The sequence below is a fragment of the Hyla sarda genome, chromosome 4, assembly GCF_029499605.1.
Source record: "Hyla sarda isolate aHylSar1 chromosome 4, aHylSar1.hap1, whole genome shotgun sequence".
Classification (NCBI taxonomy): domain Eukaryota; kingdom Metazoa; phylum Chordata; class Amphibia; order Anura; family Hylidae; genus Hyla; species Hyla sarda.
This window is the reverse complement of record NC_079192.1, coordinates 204,190,773-204,214,585: the sequence shown is the minus strand read 5'-3', so window position 1 is coordinate 204,214,585 and position 23,813 is coordinate 204,190,773. Positions and strand designations below refer to the sequence as shown.

General features: G+C 39.7%; 1 protein-coding gene across 2 annotated transcripts in view; it reads right to left on the bottom strand.

Moving 5' to 3' along the window:
• The window catches only part of CDC123 (cell division cycle 123), a 79,854-nt gene that overhangs the window by 17,354 nt on the left and 38,687 nt on the right, over positions 1-23,813 (bottom strand). For both annotated transcript variants that reach the window (XM_056573322.1, XM_056573324.1), the window contains exons 7-8: positions 6,800-6,848; positions 263-338 (exon numbers count right to left, since the gene is read on the bottom strand). In XM_056573322.1, coding sequence (XP_056429297.1) covers positions 263-338; positions 6,800-6,848 — 125 coding nt within the window. The remainder of the gene's footprint in view (positions 1-262; positions 339-6,799; positions 6,849-23,813) is intronic.

Here is a 23,813-nt window from a genome sequence, read left to right as displayed (position 1 = left end):
TGTTAAAACTTTCTGGCACCAGTTGATCAAAACATTTTTTTCCAGTGGATTACCCCTTTAACTTATATCAGAAGCCTTTTGCTCTGGTATTAGAAGAAACATTGGATCAAATTTACTTTATGCCATAATAGCTCACATACAGGTACATTGATGACACTATCTTCAGTAACAAAATTGTTCACCTTTCATAATTTCCCTTTTTTGATTGTCCACACAGATAAAGTGATAAATGATAAAGTAACTTATACACAACTGTACTTACCTATGAGTTTGTTTTCCTTAACAAAGCATCTGAACTCTGCCCCTGAAATGAGTTCACACCACTTTCTGAGAACAAGCTAAGAAGAAAAAAAAATGTATTTATATATGACAGAATGTCATTGACAACAATTGCTTGAACAGGGGTTAAAGAGGTACTCCGGAGGAATTATTTAATTTATTTTTTTTTTAAATCAATTGATGCCAGAAAGTTAAACAGATTTGTAAATTACTTCTATTAAAAAAAATCTTAATCCCTCCCGTACTTATTAGGCTGCTTTCTCACTATAAAATTCATCCGTTTATAAACGGCCGTTACAAAAGCCCATTATAGTCTATGGGATTTTTACATTATCCGTTTTAACCCATTATAGCCAGTTATTAATAACGGACGTTATTTTGTGACGGGAGAATGAACGGAAGAAATAGTGCATGCACTAGCCAGGGAAGCAGTTGGCATTGCGTTCTGCTACCCGGTCAGCCGAGAGATTCATCCATTTCTCTGCGTAGAAGTGGGGGTTTTCACACATAGCTTAGATATTTAATTATCAGTTTATCACAATTACAATACTGTGGCAGAAGATATGTGTCACAAGAAAACTAAGTCTCAAACTTGTTAATCCCTTCCTGAAGCTAGAAGTATGTGGTTACATTGGAGATGAAGCCACAAGAAAAGTGGTAGTGGGCTGGTAAGCGCTAAATTGGCATCACAACATGTGAATAAGAGCAGACTGTGCCTTATTCATATGCTGCACCATCTATTTGGAGCTCACCAACCTGCAACAATATTTCTTTCTTGTGGCTTTGTATTCTAACAAGCTATATGCTATTAGCCTCGTAAAGGGCAAAACTAGCCAGAAAAATCACTTTCTTGTGACATATCTTCTGGCACAGTATTGTAAAATATATTTCAGCAATGTCTGAAAACTCACAAAAACTCTGCTGGTTATCTTCTTTCTTCATTTCATTAACCTGTGTGGTGCAGATTTGCGGCTATAGTTATAAATGCAGCATTTGATTTATTTTTTAGGGCCCATACCGATACTCTGTGGAGGTTAGGGCCGATAACTTATACCGATAAGTTATAAGTTACCCCCCCCCCCCCCCGTGATCAATGATAATTGCCGATACCGATAATGTCCAAAATCGTGAATATCGGCCGATAATATCAGCCAAACCGATAATCGGTCGATCCCTGTAAAAAAAAACCTGACCATTCACTAGCTAATCATTAGAAAGGGGTACCCCACTGGAAAACATTTTTTTTTTTAAATCAACTGGTGCCAGAAAGTTAAACAGATTTGTAAATTCCTTCTATTTAAAAATCTTAATCCTTCCAGGAGTTATCAGCTGGAAGTTCTTTTCTTTTTGAATTTCCTTTCTGTCTGACCACAGTGCTCTCTGCTGACACCACTCTCCATTTTAGGACTGTCCAGAGCAGGATAGGTTTTCTATGGGGATTTGCTGATACTCTGGACAGTTCCTAAAATGGACAGAGGTGTCAGCAGAGAGCACTGTGGTCAGGCAGAAAGGAAATTCAAAATGAAAAGAACTTCCTGTGGATCATACAGTAGATGATAAGCAGCTGATAAGATTTTTTAATAGGAGTAACTTACAAATCTGGCACAAGTTGAAGATAAAAAAAGTTTTTCAGGGCAGTACCCCTTTAAGAAATTACCAAATTGTAATTTATCCTTCTATACAACTCCAGATGGCTCTATAACAGCTATTCACTCTAAAATCAATTCAAATATTTGTTATCACCAAATATTATTCCATTCTAATTTGAGTCTCTGTCAGCTTTCATTTTCCAATTCTATTTACTGAACAAAAAATGTTGATAGACTCCAAAATTGCTTTACAGGATGCCATTAAATCCCAAAAGAATGGCTAAAGCACCAGACCATAAAACAGTACCATTTTTCCTCCCACCACTTACCATAATTAAGTTAAGTAGTAGTGTGAAACTGCTGAATTGCAAAAATGTAAAATAAATAGAATTATTGCTGAAGTTTTAAAATCTGTAATAAAACTGCTAAATCTATTTCCATTCAATGTATTTGTCAAATAGACTCATGCTGTACTTGTCATACAATTTCACAGCGTGTGAAACTTTAATAAGACCTAAAAATGGAAGTGGCCTGTTAGTCCACCAGCAGTGACTGAATGTCTGTGGGAAGTAAATATATGCATAATTCTTCATGTGAAGCAGTATCAAGATCACTAAAATTATCCAGCTTATCCCTTCAATACTGCTAATGCCAACATGAGCATGATTTGAATAAGCCAGAAATAAAATGTATCTCAAAGTAAAAGCTGCCAAACAGGTTCATGAACTCTCAATACGTTTCCTTTAGTATTACTTCGCAATCAACATCATTTTGATACAACTGGATCATCTGTAACATAATACATTGATACAATCATATTTAAGCCCTGGAGGTCAGAGTGACTGCCAACATAACACCTTCATTTCCTATTAATCTTAGTGCAGGGAAAGTAATGAATGTATAATGAATCAATCTTGATGCATAAGTCTACGTGGCCTGTGGCAATCTTTTCCCCCGCTCTGTTAGCTAAAGCTGGAAGTCACCTACCAAGAAAGGCATTCTCATAGCATTGACATGCTTATTTCCCAGCTCTGTAACTACAGGACAAAGAATAGGGTCATTTACCATCCTAAGACTTTTAGCTACAGCAAGATTTAGCAAAATTGGTTGTACTTGTAGCTTCTAGGGAACACAGGTTTAAATTTACATGGTATAGCAAACACCATATGTAGGTACCAACCCGCAACACTTTTTCTGACACGTACAAAATATATCTAGGAACACAGTGCGGTTCTGCTACACCTTATACTTTGAGACACCAAGGGAGAATAGGAATGTTGAATCTTACGAAGCCAGGCTGTCAGTCTTGCCTAACTCACAAATTCATCAGGGCTTTCTATTGAGAGCATGACTTGCCTAAATTTTCCCCATAAATATTTTATCATGCTTTAAAACACAAGCCTGTCATTCTTTACCCTTCCTTCTCAAATTCTCTGGCCTTGTGGGACAGGTTGCGAGCCAGTTTTCCACTTCAGTCTTCCCATAGACCTGCGGCCACCATCCTCAGCAACCCTGACTTTATACCAGGTCTTATCCAGTCATCTTTCTTAGGTGGCAAATAAAGGGTTTATTAGAGTAGAGGACTTCATAGATAGTTAGGAAAGAGACTAAATCTCTTTATCTATTTGTAAACAGTCCATAAAATATCAGACTCTGTGGTCTTTCATTAAAACCAGACATCTTATTTTATTAATAATCTGAAAGCTAACAATACCGATATAACAACCTGTTCTCTTTTTATAGGCTCACAAGGGCACAGAGTTTTATGTCTTTGACCAATAGAGCGCTGATGCTTGTTTTGGACAAGCTGTTTTATATGTCAAGGTGGGAGGCCAACCTTAGGAAGACTTGACATTTTCAAATGGTCCTAGATGGTGGAGCCCACCTCTAACCTTTTTATTAATATGGCTCTTGTGGAAGCTTGATGAAAAGTGGTGTTACGCTGGTGTTTTGTACAGGACAAGATAGTGAAAATGTGCCCTTCAGCTTTGCCGTTATGCTCTCATAAGTGTGGTAATAGAGGCACAATGTTTCAGATTTGGTGAAATGCCCACATGTCCATAAGTTCAGGATCAGCACAGATCAATTAATAAATTTAGTGGCAGGTGTCAAAATGAAAAAATGCCCTGAGAAGGCTCTGTTGAATGGCCACATGTCAAATGGTGCTACATACGTTTTCTTTTTAGCTGCTAAACTAGCTACACCTGGAAGTTAGAAAACCCAGCAGATCCATCTCTTTAATGAGCAATATGAAAATGAACTAGATTATGGGCAATAACCACTTAAAGAGTACCTCTCATGATCTTGTTAAATTTTATATCCCTAACAGTTCAATGCCCCCATCATGATAAACCACCCCCTGCCTTTATTTGTATTATTTCTTAGTTTACCAAATTTTATATTGCACTGTATTTTCTGCTTAGTCTCAGTCAAATTCACAGACTGGGAAGGGGTGCTACCCAGCAGGCTGTGACATCATCTGAAGCTATAAAGCTAGAGTAGTTCAGTGTGTGAGATGAGCTATGATTGGATATGGCTGCACACACCCACCTCAGCACTTCCTGCTTTTGGACTTCTGCCAGGCCAGCAGGAGTCCAAAGTCTGTGCAAAAGACGGGGGGAAAATGTGCTCTGGACAAGTAGGGAGACACCTAGTAGCAGATTTTTTTTAAACACATATAACTTCATTTTTTTTTTAAAAGAAAGTACATTAGAAAGATTTATTTACTATAAGGAGTGCAATAGCAAAAACATTTTTAATGAGAGTGCCCATTTAACTATTATCAAAGATTTCAAATACCAATTTAAAGCAGTGTGGAAATCTTTGTAATTTCTCCAGATTGTATGGAGTCTTAGAGACCTCTAATGTACTCTATTTTTTCCTCCCCATCTGTCTTGTCTTTCCTCCTGTGTCTTCGCTACTTGCTTAATTGAGGTCAATTGCCCCTCACTTTTGAGAAACAAGGGGGGAGATTTATTAAAACCAATCAGATTGCTCATTTTATTTTTCAGAGGCCTTTTAAAAAGTATAGAAGTAACCTGATTGGTTGCTATGGGAAACCGCACCAATTTTCTTCTGCATAGGTTTTGATAAATCTCCCCCAAAATGTTAACTCCTCTGATTGGAGCCCATTTTGGATGGGGCTTCTTTCTTGGATATATAAAAGATAGAGACAATACCTAGTGATTCACTTTCATATAGGGTAGGGCTTCCTGTATTGCTTAGTATTGAAATTTCATTTTTTATTCATACGGGGAGATTTATCAAAACCTGTGCAGAGGAAAAGTTGACCAGTTGCCCATCAGAAGTTTGCTTCTTGCAATCAATCAGATCGCTTCTTTTAGTTTCCAAAGGCCTTTTAAAAAAAGAAAGAGGCGATCTGACGGGTTGCTATGGGCAACTTTTCCTCTGCACAGGTTTTCATATATCTTCCCCACTGTCTTTATATTTACTATGTAAAAATATTATGTGCAGCTTATTTTTGAAAAACTATAAAAGGGAAACGGTCTTCATTATCATGCTCAAAGTTCATACTTCTCTGGCATAACCCAGGCCTGCCTAAATTTCTTTCTTTCCAGGAAGTAGGGTTTTGGGAGCAAATGGGGCTCTGCAGGGTAGAACAGCTGTGTCCAAATATGTATTCAAGGCCTATGGGGATCTCTGGCTGCCACATTTCTTTTTTTATAAATATTAACATTATTTTTATGAAAGTTAAATAAATATTGCCACTTCATATCTATGTAACATGTTTTTCTATTTTACATAACAATAAAGACATATCAAAAAGAAGAAACACAAAAAGGTAGAGAATGAATAGCAGATCTCAAGTTTAGATGTTGAGACAATCTTCATATTGAAGCTCCAGTCAATAGGGTTATTAATTGGTGGACTGGTGGATATGTTGGATACATGTTGGATACATGTTGGAAATGGGTAGGTGCAGTTCAAAGTTATCTCTATTAAACAGTCAAACATATATGTTGATCCTTTATGGTGGATCATAAAAATCTTACAATTCTATTTGGTGTTAAGGTAACTAAAGAAAACAATAATGGGAGATTCCCCCATACTAGAATCCCTTATGAAAACACTAGAGATGAGCGAAGTTACAGTGATTCGATTCGTCATGAACTTCTCAGCTCGGTAGTTGCTGACTTTAGCCTGCATAAATTAGTTCAGCTTTCAGGTGCTCCGGTGGGCTGGAGACTCTCTCCTAGAACTGTATCCCCTTTTTCCAGCCCAACGGAGCACCTGAAAGCTGAACTAATTTATGCAGGCTAAAGTCAGCAACTGCCGAGCTGAGAAGTTTGTGACAAATCGAATTTCTGTAACTTCGCTCATCTCTAGAAAACAATTATTTACAACTCTGTCATGTCTATTAAGCGCAGGGTAGGCTGGGGTGGCTGAAGATCCACACTAATGCTATTTTGGAATCGATTGTCACTAATTTGGATTCTTCTGGGGTTATTTCATGGCTTTATGGGGAACTGTTACACTCTTATGAGAAATTTCCCTTGTTGGTCAGTGGTAAGTTGGAGGGTGACTTAGGGCCCTTGTTGGATGAGGAGTGGTCCATTACTTTGTCCTATACTAGAAAATTGAAAACAATAACAGCCGAATGGGACCACAAATCAGGGGAAGGTTTATACATTTTGTCACTATTAGTGTCACCAGCACAACATGCCTGTACTAACAGGTTAGTGCGCGTGATACTGATGACAGTTTCCCTTTAATAAAACTCTTTGAATGTAGAAAAGTGGTCAGGAACAGAAATACACCAAGATGAAAGTTTCTAGACCTACATGATGCAATGGGAAGAAGACCAGACAGTAATAAAAAAAAAGTGATGGCATAAAGAGACAGACTAGTAATGTAAAAACTGTTCAACCTTATGCAATAATAATAAAATATACACTGCTATGGTGTTTTACCTCATACTTCACACTAGGATCAGGAGAATCATCTGTACAGTATATAAACCTGCAAAGGAAATGTGCATGAGTCTACAACGTAAACACTATAGAAAGCTGAGACTTTTCACTGCCCAGTGCAACAATAATTATTCCATTAATTTAAATGTAAAATGCAGCACTTTCACTTTAAGGGGTGCTCCTGATGCTCCAGTATCGTAATCCTCTTCCAGGTTGCTGGGCGTCAACGTATCATATTGCAGCTCAGCTAATTGCTGGCCGCAGTGATGTCCCACCTTGGCTAGTGATTGGCTGAGCGGCAGTGTTACGTATTAGGTCCCACCACCAGGAAGAAGACCAGGGCTCAATACATATTTTTTTAGTTACACAGAAAGAGTAAAACTGCCTTGTTTTTTTTTTTTCATCCTCTGTTACAATTGCAATACTTAACCCTGCAGTCAGTTTTGTACAGAAAACAGCATGTGTTCAAACATACCTAAAATTTGGTCATGTGAGTTGCATGACTGAAGAAAACAAAAACAAATTAAAAACAAACTTCTTGTAGCCTCCGTGGCATAGCTATCACAAGTGTCCAAGAGGGGGTCAATTATGCTATGAACCCACAGCTTTGTGCACTTCCCCAGCCCTTCTTCAAGATTACTAAATAAATGCTAGAGATGTAAATCAGAGCTGAACTAGGTTTTATCTCCTCTCCCAGTTCTTTATAGCAGTGTTTCTCAAACATGGTCCTCAAGTACCCCCAACAGGTCATGTTTTCAGGATTTCCTTAGGCTAAGTTTCAACTTTTTTTTTTTGTCCTGCGTTTTTTGGTTTGAGAAAAAACGCCAGTGCAATTTCCTGCATCTGGCATTTTTTTTCTGGCGTTTTTTCATTTGTGTGGAAATTGTGTTTTTCACCCCTTTGGTAGTGATGGAAAAAAAAAATGTATTTAACGAAATTTATATTTTTTTATAAAGAAATTTTAATTATTTTTTAATAAAGTGTGAGTGTTTCACTTTATTTTTTCTCTACTTTTTGAAATTTTTTAGGTAGTACTACTACTCCCAGCATGAAACAGACTGTTCCATGATGGGAGGAGTAGCACCTGTACTAATAGACAGATCGCCCGATGCGATCGTCCATAATATAGCAGAGATGCGGAGCGGCTCTATACAGCACTCACATCTCTGCACTATACTCCGGCCAGTGATGTGAATAGAACATCACTCATTCATATTTTCTACCCAGAGTGGGGATTGGCCAGATGGTTGTAGCCAATCACAGCTCTCAGCGGGAAATATGAATGAGTTATGTTCTATTCATATCACTGGCCGGAGTATAGTGCAGAGATGCGGGCGCTGTATAGAGCCGCTCTGCATCTCTGATATTTTATGGACGATCACAGCGGATGTCAGGAGTGATACCCGCTGTGATCTGTCCTTAACTGCAGATACTACTACTCCCATCATGGAGCACGCTCTGCTCCATGTCGGGAGCTGTAGTACCTGCAGTTAAGGAAATATCACAGCGACTGTCACTACTGACACCCGCTGTGATCCTCCTGTATAATGTATAGATGCAGCCGGACGCTCTTCTATGGTCCCCTGCACTGACATATATATATACACACCTATTCATATTTCCCAGAGAGTTGTGATTGGCTGGAACCATCTGGCCAATCACAGCTCTCTGTGGGAAATATGAACAGGTGTATATATATACGGCACTGCAGGGGACCATAGAGGAGCGGCTGGCCGCATCTATACATTATACAGAAGGATCGCAATGGACCCGGGGCGATCTGTCAATTAGTATAGGTACTACTACTCCCATCATGGAACAGTGAGTGTTCCATGCTGGGAGTAGTAGTACCACCTAAAAAAATAAAGAATAAAAAAAGTGAAAAACACACACAAACACACACACTACATTTTTATTATTGTGGGCTATATTTTTAGTGGCCTGCCCACCCACATAAATTGATCCCTGTTTAAAAATTAATAAAAATGTTGTTATAAAAAAGATAAATTTTGTTAAATACAATTTTCTCCATCACTACTGTATCTTTTTTATTCTTTTATTTTTAATGGTACCCTACGAAATTTTATTTAAAAAAAGTTATCTCCATCACTTTTTTGGATCGCTAGAGTCCAAAAGAGAATAAAAAAACACCTGAAAAAACACCAAAGTTAAAACCCACATGGTATTTTTCTTGGCTTTTTTTTACTCCCATAAGTAAAGAAAGTGAGAAAAATGCCACGATTTCAGGAAAAAAAACGCCAGTGGCTCAACATACAGTGATTTTACAAAACCGCCGAGGAGCTGAAAAATGCAAAAAAAAAAAAAAAAAAAAGTGAGAGTGAAAATACGCCAAAAGGATTAGAAAAACACCAAACTGAAAAACGGCAAGTGGAAAAAGAATTTTGTGATTTCTCATTGATTTACAGCTAACATCTGGCCGCAGCGTATTTTGGCCGAAAAAACGGCATACGGCAGAATTGGAGTTTAAAAAAAAAAAAAAAAAAAGGAGAAACTTAGCCTTAGTCTTTCACAGGTGATATAACTGTGGTGATGCCGGAAGACTAAGGAAATCGTGAAAACATGATCTGTTGGGGGGGTCTCTTAAGAAACACTGCTCTATAGTGAACAATCAGTAGTTTTAATTCCCTTCTAAAGTTAAAACTTTGCTATTCAAACTGATAAAATTAATAGAACAACTGATAAAACTAATAGAAATAGATCATATCATCATCATGTAACAATTACAATCACTCAGATTTTTAGGCACCTATAAATACTCTTTGGATGTCAGAGCACGAGGAGAGTTGTAGTTTTACAATGGGTGGAGTGTTACAGGTTAGGAAACACTGATCTATATTAGACTTTCTGGCCTGGTAAACTTTTTGTGAAAAACCTAAGTGTACATAAGCAGTGCGTGCGTGTAGAATGTATTTGTATTGAAAAGCAGTCGCTACTAAACAACAACAGACAGTTATGTTAAGTGTTTGTGAACTGAAGGTCATAATCAGAGGAAGATGGAATATCGGATTATGAATCACACAACGTGCATGTATAATAATAGTCTGGAGACAAGTTTGATGTATTATACACATATTTTTACTGCCTTTTGCCTATAGATATCATTCTACTTAACAGCTGTCAAACCAGTGCAAGCAATACAAGTGTGTATACAATAAAATGCAAAAACACATACCGCCTAAAATCTATGCTATAGTAAAAAGCATTTAATAAACCACGTTAATAAATGCATCCATAAAATATGTCGGGTTGTCAATCTGATTATTTTTACAATAAACAGACCAAACCGAATGCACAGGTTGGGTCTAGAGAGTAAAACGGTAATTTGCCCTGCTCAAAGCAGTAGGGATGTGCGAGTGCTGATCTGTCATTCACTCTTCGGACCAGTTCCACCATATCATCCTTCCCTGCCTTTTATAGGTAATCTATTACTAGGTTTATGCAGCCCTTCCTGAACATACCTTTTCAACTCACACATCACACAGGATAGCTCCTGTTTATAGTTGCTTAGGTCCAAAGGGCTTGCTGTAAAGGGTATCTTACAATGCTTTTAAACAACAGCTAAGGCAAGATGGCAGCCTCCATATTAGGGTGTTTCATTTTTTCAAAGATGTGATTTTCATATGACATTGCTTACGCCCAGAGTCTCAGTGATATATATATATATATATGCCAAATTTCAAGAAGATTGGATAATATTTAGGGAACAGAGTAGTGAAAGTGATTGGCACTAACTGAATAGCATAGACTTCATACAATATCACAGTCCAGGCTGTCAGAGCAGTGGAGCTCAGGTGTATGCACAAAACCAGTGGTGCTTTTCTCTGTAGTGGAGATACTCTTCTATGCATGCTGAAATTGTAACGGAAGGCACGCACGGTTATGATATTGTGCAGAACTTCTTTATTAGGGGTGCATAAAAGCTTCAACGGCAGGATGCCAGGTCGGGTTAGAAAAGTAGCATGGTAATAGCCATTTTGCGCTTGACAAACAGAGCTTCCTCAGACCACGCCTACCCTGAAGCCAATGGCCAGGTAAATACCATCTGACCTATGACGCTCCAAGGTAATGGCGTCAACATCTTCTGTCCAAATTAATTACTTAAAAACAACATAGACATCAGTACTTGTAATGTATTCATTGCAGCAATATTCTAACAAAGTGCATTAAAATGTATATATGTGGAAGCTTCTGATCATTCAAGAAAAAACACTCAGGTCTAGCCGGTCATTCAGACCCAATCCCCCCCTGTGCGTTCTGGCTTCACATTGTAATAGTGCTTTGCATTTATCAACAATTTCAGAATGGGTGACTTGTTCTATTCCAAAGAAAGTTAAATCAGTTCTGGAGCCCTAATGTACTTAATTAATATGCGATATGAGCCTCGGAGAGCCTTTCCCGGTTTTCACTGATGCTACATGCTCTCTAAATCGAGTATGTAAAGGTGCAACCAATATAAAATCTCTTGAACGTGCACATAATAGCATATACTATATAAACATATCACATCTCAGAAGGTAACAGGCACTCCACCTAGATTTACAGCTTTTTCTGTACAAATAAATTCACACCAATTACATGTTCCACAATGGTTGTTACCGGGGCCAAGTGTTCTGCCTAACCAATTTTCTTGATTTTTAGCAAACGGCTTGCAATGTATTACTGCATTATCAAAGTTCTCATCCCCAACACGTTAAAACAGCCATACCTTATGGGCAATTTTTGCGACTACAAAGAATTAACAGAAGAAATAAGGATTTTTTTTTTTTTATCCCAAGCAAATGATTTGAAAAAGCACCTATGTGTAAGAGGTTAACCCAATTCGGTCTTAGAAGAAGCTATGACCAGAGCGAATACTCAAACTAGAACATAATTACTTAGAAGGAATAGAAGTGGTAACAAGCAACAAAAAACAAAAGAAAAACGTAAGATAAAATTATGGTTCTAATGAAACTGAAGCTACCCCTTTCAAATTCTGCATTTCTTTTCAGTATAGTGCAATGGCAGAACAAATAAAAAAAATCTATTAAAAATAACTGGTTTCTTCTGCAGAATGACACTGACCTTTCAGACTATACATCTAATTTTCCTTTAGTCACTGTAAAAAATGTAAGAGCATCAAAGATCATCTTGTGAAAGGTAAATTAAAAACATCTAAAAATCAAGAAAATTGGTTAGGCAGAACACTTAGCCCCGGTAACTACCGTTGTGGAACATGTAATTGGTGTGAATTTATTTGTACAGAAAAAGCTGTCAATCTAGGTGGAGTGCCTGTTACCTTCCGAGATGTGATATGTTGCAGATCAAATTATATAGTATATGCCATTATGTGCACATGCAAGAGATTTTATATTGGTTGCACCATTAGGGCATTACATACTCGACTTAGAGACCCTGTAGCATCAGTGAAAACCGGGAAAGGCTCACCGAGGCTCATATTGCATATTAATGAAGTACATCAGGGCTCCACAACGGATTTAACTTTCTTTGGAATAGAACGAGTCACCCATTCTGAAATTGTTGATAAATGCAAAGCGCTATTACAATGTGAAGCCAGATGGCTCCTCAGAACAAACGCACAGGGGGGGATTGGGTCTGAATGACCGGCTAGACCTGAGCATTTTTCTTGAATGATCAGAAGCTTCCACATATATACATTTTAAAAAGAAATGCACTTTGTTAGAATATTGCTGCAATGAATACATTACAAGTACTGATGTCTATGTTGTTTTTAAGTAATTTGTACAGAAGATATTAACGCCCTTACCTTGGAGCGTCATAGGTCAGATGGTATTTACCTGGCCATCCACGTGGTCTGAGGAAGCGCTATTTGTCAAGCGCAAAATGGCTATTACCATGCTACTTGTCTAACCCGACCTGGCATCCCACCGTTGAAGCTTTTATGCATTCCGAATGAAGAAGTTCTGCACAACATCATAATTCTAGTGCCTTCCGTTACTCTTCTATGCATGCAGATAATATTTAGGGGTTGCACACATTGATCACTTTTATCTCAAACTAGTGAAATTTCTTATATTCAGTTTCAGGTTCCCAGGGGCTCTGCATCAAGCAAGGTGGATGGCAAAGGCAAAGTATGGACTTAAAATTGTCCTCTTCACTAAACAGTTGAATATTCCTCAACGAGAATTGAAAGGAATGAAACTGGTTGCACATTTTGCACATGTTCGCTTTTGGCATGAGGCAATTGTAAGTCGATGGGCTCCAAAGAATGATTTGAATATGCTACAGCTTCTGAGCACTTACTCAGATGCAGATGTAAAAAATAAAAGTGCTCACAGCTGCTAAGAGATACCTAAGAAACAAACGTGTTGGCTTTTTTGGACGAACATATTACTCTGATAAGGAAATAAGGCTGATAAGGAAAATATGACAAAACATTTAGAAACCAAACCTGCAAAGAATAAGGAAATGAAATGATTAGAAGGTACAAACCTAGTTTTTGAAGGAGAAGACCTGAGCCATTTCATTACAAATAAAAAAAAGCCGTTCTTTGAATTGTTTGGGCTCAACGACGTGACAGAATACTGCAGTAATTTTCTAAGAAGCCATGTGAACACTCTTAAGGTGGTCAACGTCGCAGAAAGAGGAACTGCTCTCTCATAAAAAAAGTTTAAGGAATCGGTCAGGGACGAACAACAAAAACAATTCTTGTTGAGGGTAGTCTAGCATCACATAAAAGTAATCACCAAGCGAAAAGAAAGGATTGCATCGTTCAAAGTTGATTAATATAACACGTTTTGCCTATCATACTACCTCTTAGGCTCCTTTCACACTATGTCTAGTCATCCGTTATTAAACATCCGTTTTCTGTGTAAAAACGGATGTATAATAACGGATGAAATAACGGGTGCTAACGGCTAAATAATGTCCATCAAAATAACAGGCATATTCATCTGTTAAGACCCGTTATAACATCCTTCATGTACAGCCGTTTTACACCTCTGCCTACAAACTCCCACAGCCGGGACTACTACTACTCCCATCATGGAACAGACTTGTTTCCATGAATGGAGAAGTAATTTCCCAGCTGGGGGAGTCTGTCGGTGCCTGGGGAGACTACATTAGTGTTTGTACTACTAACCCCATCATGGAACAGACTCTGCGATTGTAGTACAGGGGCTGAGGGATTGATCGCACTGGGTCTTACTTCTGAGATATCTTTTTTAATACGCTTTCGGGGGCACATTATAAATGCGCGGGAGGCGGGTATATACACACACATATACATTATATATATATATATATATATATATATATTATAAATGCACTGGGGGGCTAGATATGTAGGCTATATGTCTGCCTTCCCCCCTGCAGCGCTATATAACTTGCTTTTAATATACATATGGCCCACGCTGCTACTCACAATGTTCATTTAAAAAACCCTGCCGAGTGCCCTAAATGGCTCCTCGGTACCGTCCATTTAGGGTTCCCCGCGGGGGATTTAAAAACACACGATACATCGCAGGGTTGCAGACCATGCCGCCAGCTCCCCTGCTTTTAATAACTTCTGGTCGCATCTGGTCTCAGAAGTGAGACCCTGTGCGATCAATCCCTCAGCCCCTGTACTACTACCCCCATCATGGAACAGAGTCTGTTCCATGATGGGGGTAGTATTACAAACACTAATGTAGCCTCCCCAGCCGCTGGCAAACTCACACAGCCAAGGAATTACTACTCCCATCATGGAAACAAGTCTTTTCCATGATGGGAGTAGTAGTAGTCCCTTAGCACTACAAGAGTCTGCTGATGTTACATCTTCTGGGCATGCTCAGAAGTAATAACGGATATTATAAACCAGGTGCAAACGGATGACAAAGGCTCATCCGTTTGCCATAGACTTCAATGTTAAAAATAAAGTCTGCTAATTTACCCGTTTCTTGTGACAGAAGAATAATTAGTGCCTGTGCCATTTTTTCTTCCGTCACAAATAACATCCGTTATTCATGACAAGCTATAACGGGTCATAACGGATAATCAAAGAATTCCATAGACTTGAATGGAATTTTGTAACTGACGTTTAACATCTGTTTTTAAGGCTTTTCTAACGGACGTTTATAACGGATCTTTTAATTGATGAATTTTATAGTGTGAAAGGGGCCTTGAAAAGTAATTTTTTTGCTTACTTTTACAAAACTAATCTAAGTGTGAAACCTCTAAATATTATCCAATCTTCTTGAAATTTGGGGTATATATCTTTTACATCACTGAGACTCAGGGCATAAGCAAAGTCTGCAAAAATGTTGCATTTTATATTTTGCCTTACAAAATGAAACACCCTAACATACATACACACAAGAAAAAATTAACATGTTTCAGCATCTGCCTCTTATTACAAAAAATTATTTCCATTATTTTTTGCCATGGTAGAATAATTTAACAGGTTTGGAAAAGCAAGGAACAGTATTACACACCATGTAAACAGCGAACTGGTCTAATTATACGGATGTACCATATTATGTCATTTAGCAGCCAGTAATTCTACAAGACTAAATCCTCTGTGCACTGCTGGTTCTGTGCTGATAAGCATGGAGGAAGCATACAGGTCTTTCTGATATAGGGAGAGCAGAAGCAAATCCAACAGACATTTCCAACCTCATTTTCTATTTCCTTCAGAAATAAGTGAACTGAATAGTTAATGTACACATAATTTTGTGTGTACTTTAAAGTCCTTACTACAATATCAGCAATTGTCACTACATCATTAGAAGCATGCTGTGAAATGCAGTTTTTTATGTAACATGTTGATAGATCAGTCAATATGTGACAAGTCCTGCACAGAATAGAAAAAAGGGTTGAACCTACAGAGATCAATAATAATAAATCTAAAAAAGATTCTGCCTAGGAGTACAAGCTAAATACATTTTTTTCTACATAATATTTTAACAGTATCCTTTCAATGGTGGGTTTGCCAATTTCTTTGAAAAATAAACTACCTTATGGTGCTGTAAAATAATAAACTACATTGATCTTATATGATCCACTCCAGTGAGGCTGCAGTATTTTTAGAAGGTCATCAGGATAGTAAAACATAAGTAAGTGGAAGGACTACAGACAGAATTTATGGCATTCTACTGGCATCAGTATGGTGGAATGGTAGGGAATTTTAAAAACAGTCTCTTACAGTGGGGCAAAAAAGTATTTAATCATCCACCAATTGTGCAAGTTCTCCCACTTACAAAGATGAGAGAGGCTGATAATTTTCATCATAGGTATACCTCAACTACAGGGATGTGGAAATCCTATCGCCCGACGACTGGGACAAGTAGTTTTGGGCGCCGGGCAGGTGAATTGTTCATAGATTTAGCCCTGTATCGGGCTAGCAGGGACAGACCGACTTCCCCCTTATTTTTCATTAATGCCGGTGTGAGGTGAAGGAGCTGATGCAAGTCTGCACCTCACACTGGCGCTCAGGGTGTATGGAGGGGGCGGCGGCCTCCAGCTGATTTCAGTAGCCGGGGGCCGCTGCCCAGAGAACCCCAACCCTACCCCCCCCCCCCCCCCCCACCAGTGTGAGGTGAAATTTCCGAACCAGCCCGTGCAGTGCAGTCTGTCCTCCTTCACACAGAAATCCTCCCCAGCCCCGTGCAGCAAGTCCTCGCCTCCCCCCCTGCTCTGTGTTTTCCCCATGCAAACTTGCAGCCTCTCCGTGGTAGATGAGGTCCTGTGGAGACAGAGCAGGGGGAGGGGGATGGAGCGGTGTGCGGGGGATGGAGCTGTGTACCGAGCTGTGTTTGTTCTCGCTCTCCCCCTGCTTCTTGTGTAATGTAGAGCAGCGGGTGTGAGGCTCAGGTGAGGAGGCCGAGGGTGGTTGTATATGTATGTAATGTATAATTAGGGGGGGGTGTATCAGCGGCGGGTGTATGTATGGTGTGAGTGTATGTGATGTGTGTATGATGTGTGTGTATATGTGTGTATGATGTCTGTGTGTATATTCTGTGTGTATGGTGTCTGTGTATATATGCTGTGTGTATGATGTGTGTGTGTATGGTGTGTGTATATATGCTGTGTGTATATGATGTGTGTATGATATCTGTGTGTATATGATGTGTGTATGATGTCTGTGTATATATGATGTGTGTATGAGGTCTGTGTATATATGATGTGTGTATGAGGTCTGTGTGTGTATGTAATATATGATGGGGGGGCAGCGGCAGGTGTATGTATGATGTGTGCATATGGATGGTGTATATGTATGGTTTGAGTGTATGTGTGATGTGTGTGTGTGTGTGTAATGTATGATGGGGGCAGAGGTGGGTGTATGCATGTATGATGTGTCTGTATGTATGATGTATGTAATGCATGATATAGGGGCAGTGGCCCGGTGTATGTATATGTATGTGTATGTATGATATGTGTATGCATGTATGTTTTGTACAGGGGTGGACTGATAAGTGCTGCTGCCAGTTGTGCTAATTTTTTTTTAATTTTTTTTAGTGGCTTCTGGCCACCCACACTATATTGCACCCCTAGAATCCCACCCCCTTCATACCTAAACTGTAGAACTATAAAGTGCAACATGCTGGGAGTTGTAGTTTTGGTTCGGGTCAGCTGCAGAGCCATAGGCTGCATCAGGGCATGCTGGGTGTTGTAGTTACTAACTGCAATTCCCAGTATTCCTTGACACAGCCTATGGCTATGCAGCTGACACGAACCAAAACTACAACTCCCAGCATGTTACACAATAACCTTAACTGGACTACTATACAGTGCAACATGCTGCAACACCCACACAGCCATAGGCTGCATCAGGGCATGCTGGGTGTTGTAGTTATCTATTAACTAAATGCCCCTTCCAGCATTTTCTGACACATAAATTAGAGTATATAAAATGCACCACAAACTGGAGAAGCAGAACCCCCCCCCCCCCCCAATAACAGCGATGTTCAGTGTTTTCCAATCAAAAGACTCCATATACAAGTCCCTATGAAGACTGAAAAATAGTGATTAAAATATTTTTAAAAGTGCATATATATGTGAATAAGCCCCTTTCCTAAAAAAAAGTTCCGATAATAAATGGTTCCGATAAAAACTACAGATCACGGCACATAAGATTGCCCTCATACATCCCTGTATATGGAGAAATTGGAGTTATAGGGGTCAGTTGGGGGGGGGGGCTTGCCTCGGGTGTAAAAGGAGCTAGCTACAGCTCTCCCGCCGCTAATAGCCTGACATGCTGCGATCGCCGTGGCCGCTATTAAACCATCAGATCACCTCTGTCTAAGTTGACAGCAGTGTCTAAAGGGATCTTATATCCATCCCTGGTGGTCTAGTGGGGGTGGATCGTACTATTTTTGTTGAAATTATTTCATCTACCAGGACAAGTGGATTTTCTTGAGGGACAAGTAGATTGTGTTCCGCTTTAGTACCTTGGACAAGTAGTTTTTTTTTTTTTTAATTTACACACCCCTGAACTATGAGAGCCATAATGAGAAAAAACAAAGTCCATAAAATCCCATTGTCTGATTTTTAAAGAATTGATTTGCAAATTATGGTGGAAAATAAGTATTTGGTCAATAACAAAAGTTCATCTCAATACTTGGTTATATACCATTTGTTGGCAATGACAGAGGTCAAATGTTTTCTGTAAGTTTTCGCACAGATTGGTATTTTGGACCATTCTTCGATGCAGATCTCCTCTAGAGCAGTGATGTTTTGGGGCTGTCGCTGGGCAACATGGACTTTCATCTCCCTCCAAAGGTTTTTTATGGGGTTGAGATCTGGAGACTAGCTAGGCCACTCAAGGACCTTGAAATGCTTCTTATGAAGCCACTCCTCCGTTGCCCAGACGGTGTGCTTGGGATCATTGTCATGCTGAAAGACCCAGCCACGTTTCATTTTCAATGCCCTTGCTGATGGAAGGAGGTTTTCACTCAAAATCTCACAATACATGGCCCCATTCATTCTTTTCTAGTCGTCCTGGTCCCTTAGTAGAAAAACAGCCCCAAAGCATGATGTTTCCACCCCCATGCTTCACAGAAGGTATAGTGAACACGACGAGTTGAGTTTTTACCCAAAAGTTCTACTTTTGTTTCATATGACAATCTCCCAATCCTCTTCTGGATCATCCAAATGCTCTCCAGCAAACTTCAGATGGGTCCGGACATGTACTGGCTTAAGCAGGGGGACACATCTGGCACTGCATCATATGAGTCCCTGGCAGCGTAGTGTGTTACAGATGGTAGTATTTCTTACTTTGGTCCCAGCTCTCTGCAGGTCATTCAATAGGTCCCCCCACGTGGTTCTGGGATTTTTCTCTTCTTGTGATCATTTTGACACCACATTGTGAGATCTTGCGTGGAGCCCCAGATTGAGGGAGATTATCAGTGGTCTTGTAGGTCTTCCATTTTCTAATAATTGCTCCCACAGTTGCCTATTGCAGATTCAGTCTTCCCAGCCTGGTGCAGGTGTACAATTGTGTTTCTGGTGTCCTTCGACAGCTCTTTGGTTTTGGTCATAGTGGAATTTGAAGGGTGACTGTTTGAAGTTGTGGACAGGTGTCTTTTATACTGATAAGTTCCAACAGGTGCCATTAATACAGGTAACGAGTGGAGGACAGAGGAGACTCTTAACCTCTTGGGGATGAAGGGCATACCTGTACGCCCTGCGACCGCTCCCTTTCTATAATGCGGGGTCACGTAACAACAGCCGGGAGCCGTGGCTAATAGCGCACATCACCTATCGCTAAAGTGAAAGCCTCCCGGGGTGTGCCGATCAGCTAGGATGCACGAGTAGGGTCTCTTACCTGCCTCCTCGTTGTCCAACCGCCGAATAACTGCTCCATGCCTGAGATCCAGGCAGGAGCAGTCAAGCGGCGATAACACTGATCAATGCTATGCCGTGGTATAGCAGTGATCAGTATAGGAACTTGGTGGAATGCATGTTATAGTCCCCTATGGGGGCTATAACATTGCAAAAAAAAGTTAATAAAGATCATTTAACCCCTCCCCTAATAAAAGTTTGAATTAACCCCCCCCCTCTTTCCCATAAAAAAAATGTAAATAAAAATGTGGTACCGCCACGTGCGTAAATGTCTGAACTATAAAAATGTATAATTATTTAAACCGAACGGTCAATGGTTTATGCGCAAAAAAATTTCAAAGTCCAAAATAGGGTATTTTTGATGACTTTTTATACCTTCTATACCTTTTTTTTACTTTTTATAAAAAGCAATCTAAAAGTAAGATCAAAACGAAAATGAGCCCTCATACCGCCCCGTATGTGGAAAAATAAAAAAGTTACGGGGGTCAGAAGAGGCCAATTTTAAAAAGGTATTAATTTTTGGTGCATTTAGTTATGCAGATTTTTTTCCAGAAGCAAGACAAATTCAAACCTATATTAGTAGGGTATTATTTTAATTGTATGGAACTACATAATTTATCAAAGGATTTATCAAAGGATTTAGACTGGCTAAAATTTTATCGCTGTCTAAATATGTGCGACTTTTGCTTAAAAGGGGTTGTGCGCTGCCCTGCAGTTCGGAGCTCCGCTCACAGCGTCCGGAAGTTCATTACTCCGAACGCTGTGTGCGGGCGCTTCCATGTTTGCGGCCTCCAGGCGTGACATCACGCCCGGACCCTTCGTGACGTCTCGCCCGCCCCCTCTACCAAAGTCTATGGGAAGGGGAGTGACAGCGGTCACGCCCCCTTCCCATGGACTTTCGTTGAGGGGGCGGGCGAGACGTCACTTTAAGAGGATTTTTATAACATGATGCATTCTAGTCTATTTTAGACGTAAAAATGCATTGGTGCTGAATTTATCAACAGCAACTTTTTCGGCGACAAGTCGCATCGGCTGAGAGTATGCTGAAATGTCAGACCATGTTGGAGCAGGTTTAAATACAGTCTAAAAGCATAGATCCCAAAGTCCGTGCACCGAATTTATCAAGAGCCATGCTACTTTTCATAAATTAGGCACACAATAGTAGTTTTTCTGTAGTTTGGTCTATATTGATGCAGGACATAGACAGCTGTGATAAATCTCCCCCAATGTGTCATTTTTACAAAAAAATTTACTGCGTAGAAATGGAAGCCCCCAAAAGTAAATTTAAAAAAAAGCAGTTTTTTCTTCAATTTTGTTGCACAATGATTTCTTTTTTGGTTTCCCCATAGATTTTTGGGTAAAATGTCATTACAAACTAGAATTGGTAAACCCTCCATCCCCAAGGGGTTAAAGAAGAAGTTACAGGTCTAGGGGAGACAGAAATCTTGCTTGTTTGTAGGTGACCAAATGCTTATTTTCCACCATAATTTGCAAATAAATTCTTTAAAAATCAGACAGACAATGTGATTTTATGGATTTTTTTTCCCAGGTGAGGTATTCCTATGATGAAAATTACAGGCCTCTCCCATCTTTATAAGTGGGAGAAATGGCACAATTGGCAGATGACTAAATACTTTTTTGCCCCCACTGTATCCTCTAAGGACCATTTTAGATTATAACACCATGTGGTCCAATTTAGAGGTAATCTTTTCCCATACCTATAATCTTTTAAACCAATATGGGATGATACAAGGGGCATATAAAAAAAAAAAAAAAAAAGTTACCTGTTTGGTGCCACCTAAACAATGACCAGCTGCAGGATATATACACAACTTCTATCCAATCCTGAGTAAAATGTAAGAAAGAACAGGAAAGCTGACTAGCCCTAGATCTTGCCATTTTAGGGATAATGAGAACAGAGAGATTGCCCCAACAATCCACCAGGCCGGTGTTTCCTAACCAGCATGCAGGGGGAGTTGTAGTTTTGCAACAGCTGGAGGCGCTCTGGTTGGGAAACACTTAACCAAGCAGACGCCCGTAAGGATTATGCAACAAATTGCCAGCAGGATTGTCCGTTGTCTAAAAATTCCTGTACAGTCAGTAAAAATAAAATGTGTGTGTTGGGGCTTCAAAGGGTCATATTGTAAATATTATTACGACCGCTGAGTGCGAGGGAGATCATTCTGGAAGGAATGGAAGTTTTGCAACAGTTGGAGGCACCCTGGTTAGAAAACACTGGTCTATTGCATTGAAGGGAGCACAGGTGTATTTCAATGGGTGGGGTGGCTGATGTGTGGGAGGAAGAAAAATTACCACAAACTTGCAAGCAAGGAATCATACCAAACATTGGGATATTATACCAAACATTGGGATATCATACCAAACATTGGGATATCATACCAAACATTGGGATATTATACGCAATGGTCCAATCCTAAAAGGCGTAATACGATTATCTTCAGGAAAGCAAAGACTCTTAAGAATGTACTGGTCGCCTCTGTCCGAAAGAAAAAGGCAAGGGGGGTTTGAGAAATTCCGAAACAAAATTATTCTCCTTCTGTTGCAATCATCGTACATGCAAGTGGTGTGCAAACATGTTAGACGGACGGTGCTAGATCATTCATGAGCCAAACCTCAAAAGAAGTGTTTTTCATTAAATCTTCCACCAACTGTGCATTTTGCTACGTGATGTATCTTATGGAGTGCTCGTCACCTCCAATATGGAGGGAGAACCATTCAGCAATTCAGAAGCCGGGTAAATAAACATCCGATGTCCTAAACATCCTAAAGGTCCAATGTTAACTATAAGTTTGAATTACACAGTGTCTCTCGACATGCGACAGAGTGCCATAACAGTGATTTTTCTGAATTTTCTTTTACCATCATTGAAGAGATACCGAGAACAACAGTGGACAGATCTTAGAAATTATTCAAGAGAGAAGCCGACTGGATCTTCAAACTTAAAGGAGAACTCCGGGATATAACAACTTATCGCCTATCCTAAGTATAGAGGATGAGTATCAGATCGCGGGGGTCCGAACGCTGGGGCCCCCCCCAGCGATCTCCCATATGGAGCCCCGGCTCCCTGCATGAAACAAGCCTTTTCATCCACAGCACGAAGCTGCGGCCGACACGCCCCCTCAATGCAGTTCTATGGAGTCGAAGATAGCTGGGAGCAGCGCTTCAGCTCTCCCATAGAGCTGCATGGAGGGGGCGTGTTGGCCGACGCTTCGTGCAGTGGTCGATACGCCCCTATCATGCAGGCCGGGGATCTTATCCCACTTATCCCCTATCCTTAAGATAGGGGATACGTTGCTAAATTCTGGAGATATCCTTTAACACTTTGTATCCAGCGGGTCTAAATTAGTTATCAGATAGTATCCTCGACTAGTAGGTGGCCTTGTATGCGATCTATTTCAGGTGAACCCCCGTTTGGTGCTTGGCATTACAATAATTTCTAGTTTTCACATCTATATTATGTATATAGATTGAGTCAGTGCATTCTTATAGTCTTGTGGTTTAGCTGGTTTTAGGTGCAGATCCTTGGGATACATATGGATTGCTGCACTTTTAATTCTAGCGTTATTTTAATTACATTGTGTCTTTTAATGTAGTAACAATTGTTAAGACACTTTATAACATGCATAATTAACTATTAGCCATTCTAATGTACAATTGTATGGTTTTAATTATCTAGTATTATTGGTTTGTATCGCTCCCCATATAATTTTCTTTGCCCATATACTTTTCTTTGCTCACATGGGGTCTATTTTCTATTTATATATTTTATTTTATTTATTTTTTTAATAATTAACTGTATGTCAGGTAATTAACATTTTATCAGAGTGTATTGCCCCCTATATAATTTACAAATATTACACAAATATTTTTACCCCATATTTCCATGTTATAACAACACGTGCTCTGCTGTTCATTCTAATCTTTGTACAAGCTGGAGTGCACCAGCACATATGTGCGGATGTCCCCAGCTCCTGGAGTTAGCGTTTTTTAAACTTTACGCTGCGCTCCTATTCACATTGTGAGCGCTGGTCAAAAACCACGCCTCGCTCTGGTTCATGTATGCGTACTGGGACTTGTATTTGTTCAATTGCCAGAAGGAGCCATAACAGCCGGCAGTTTAGCCATCCCGCGGGCAATGTGGGAGCGCGGGGACTACTGGGCTGAGCATGCCCTATAGATTGGATCTGATTTGTCC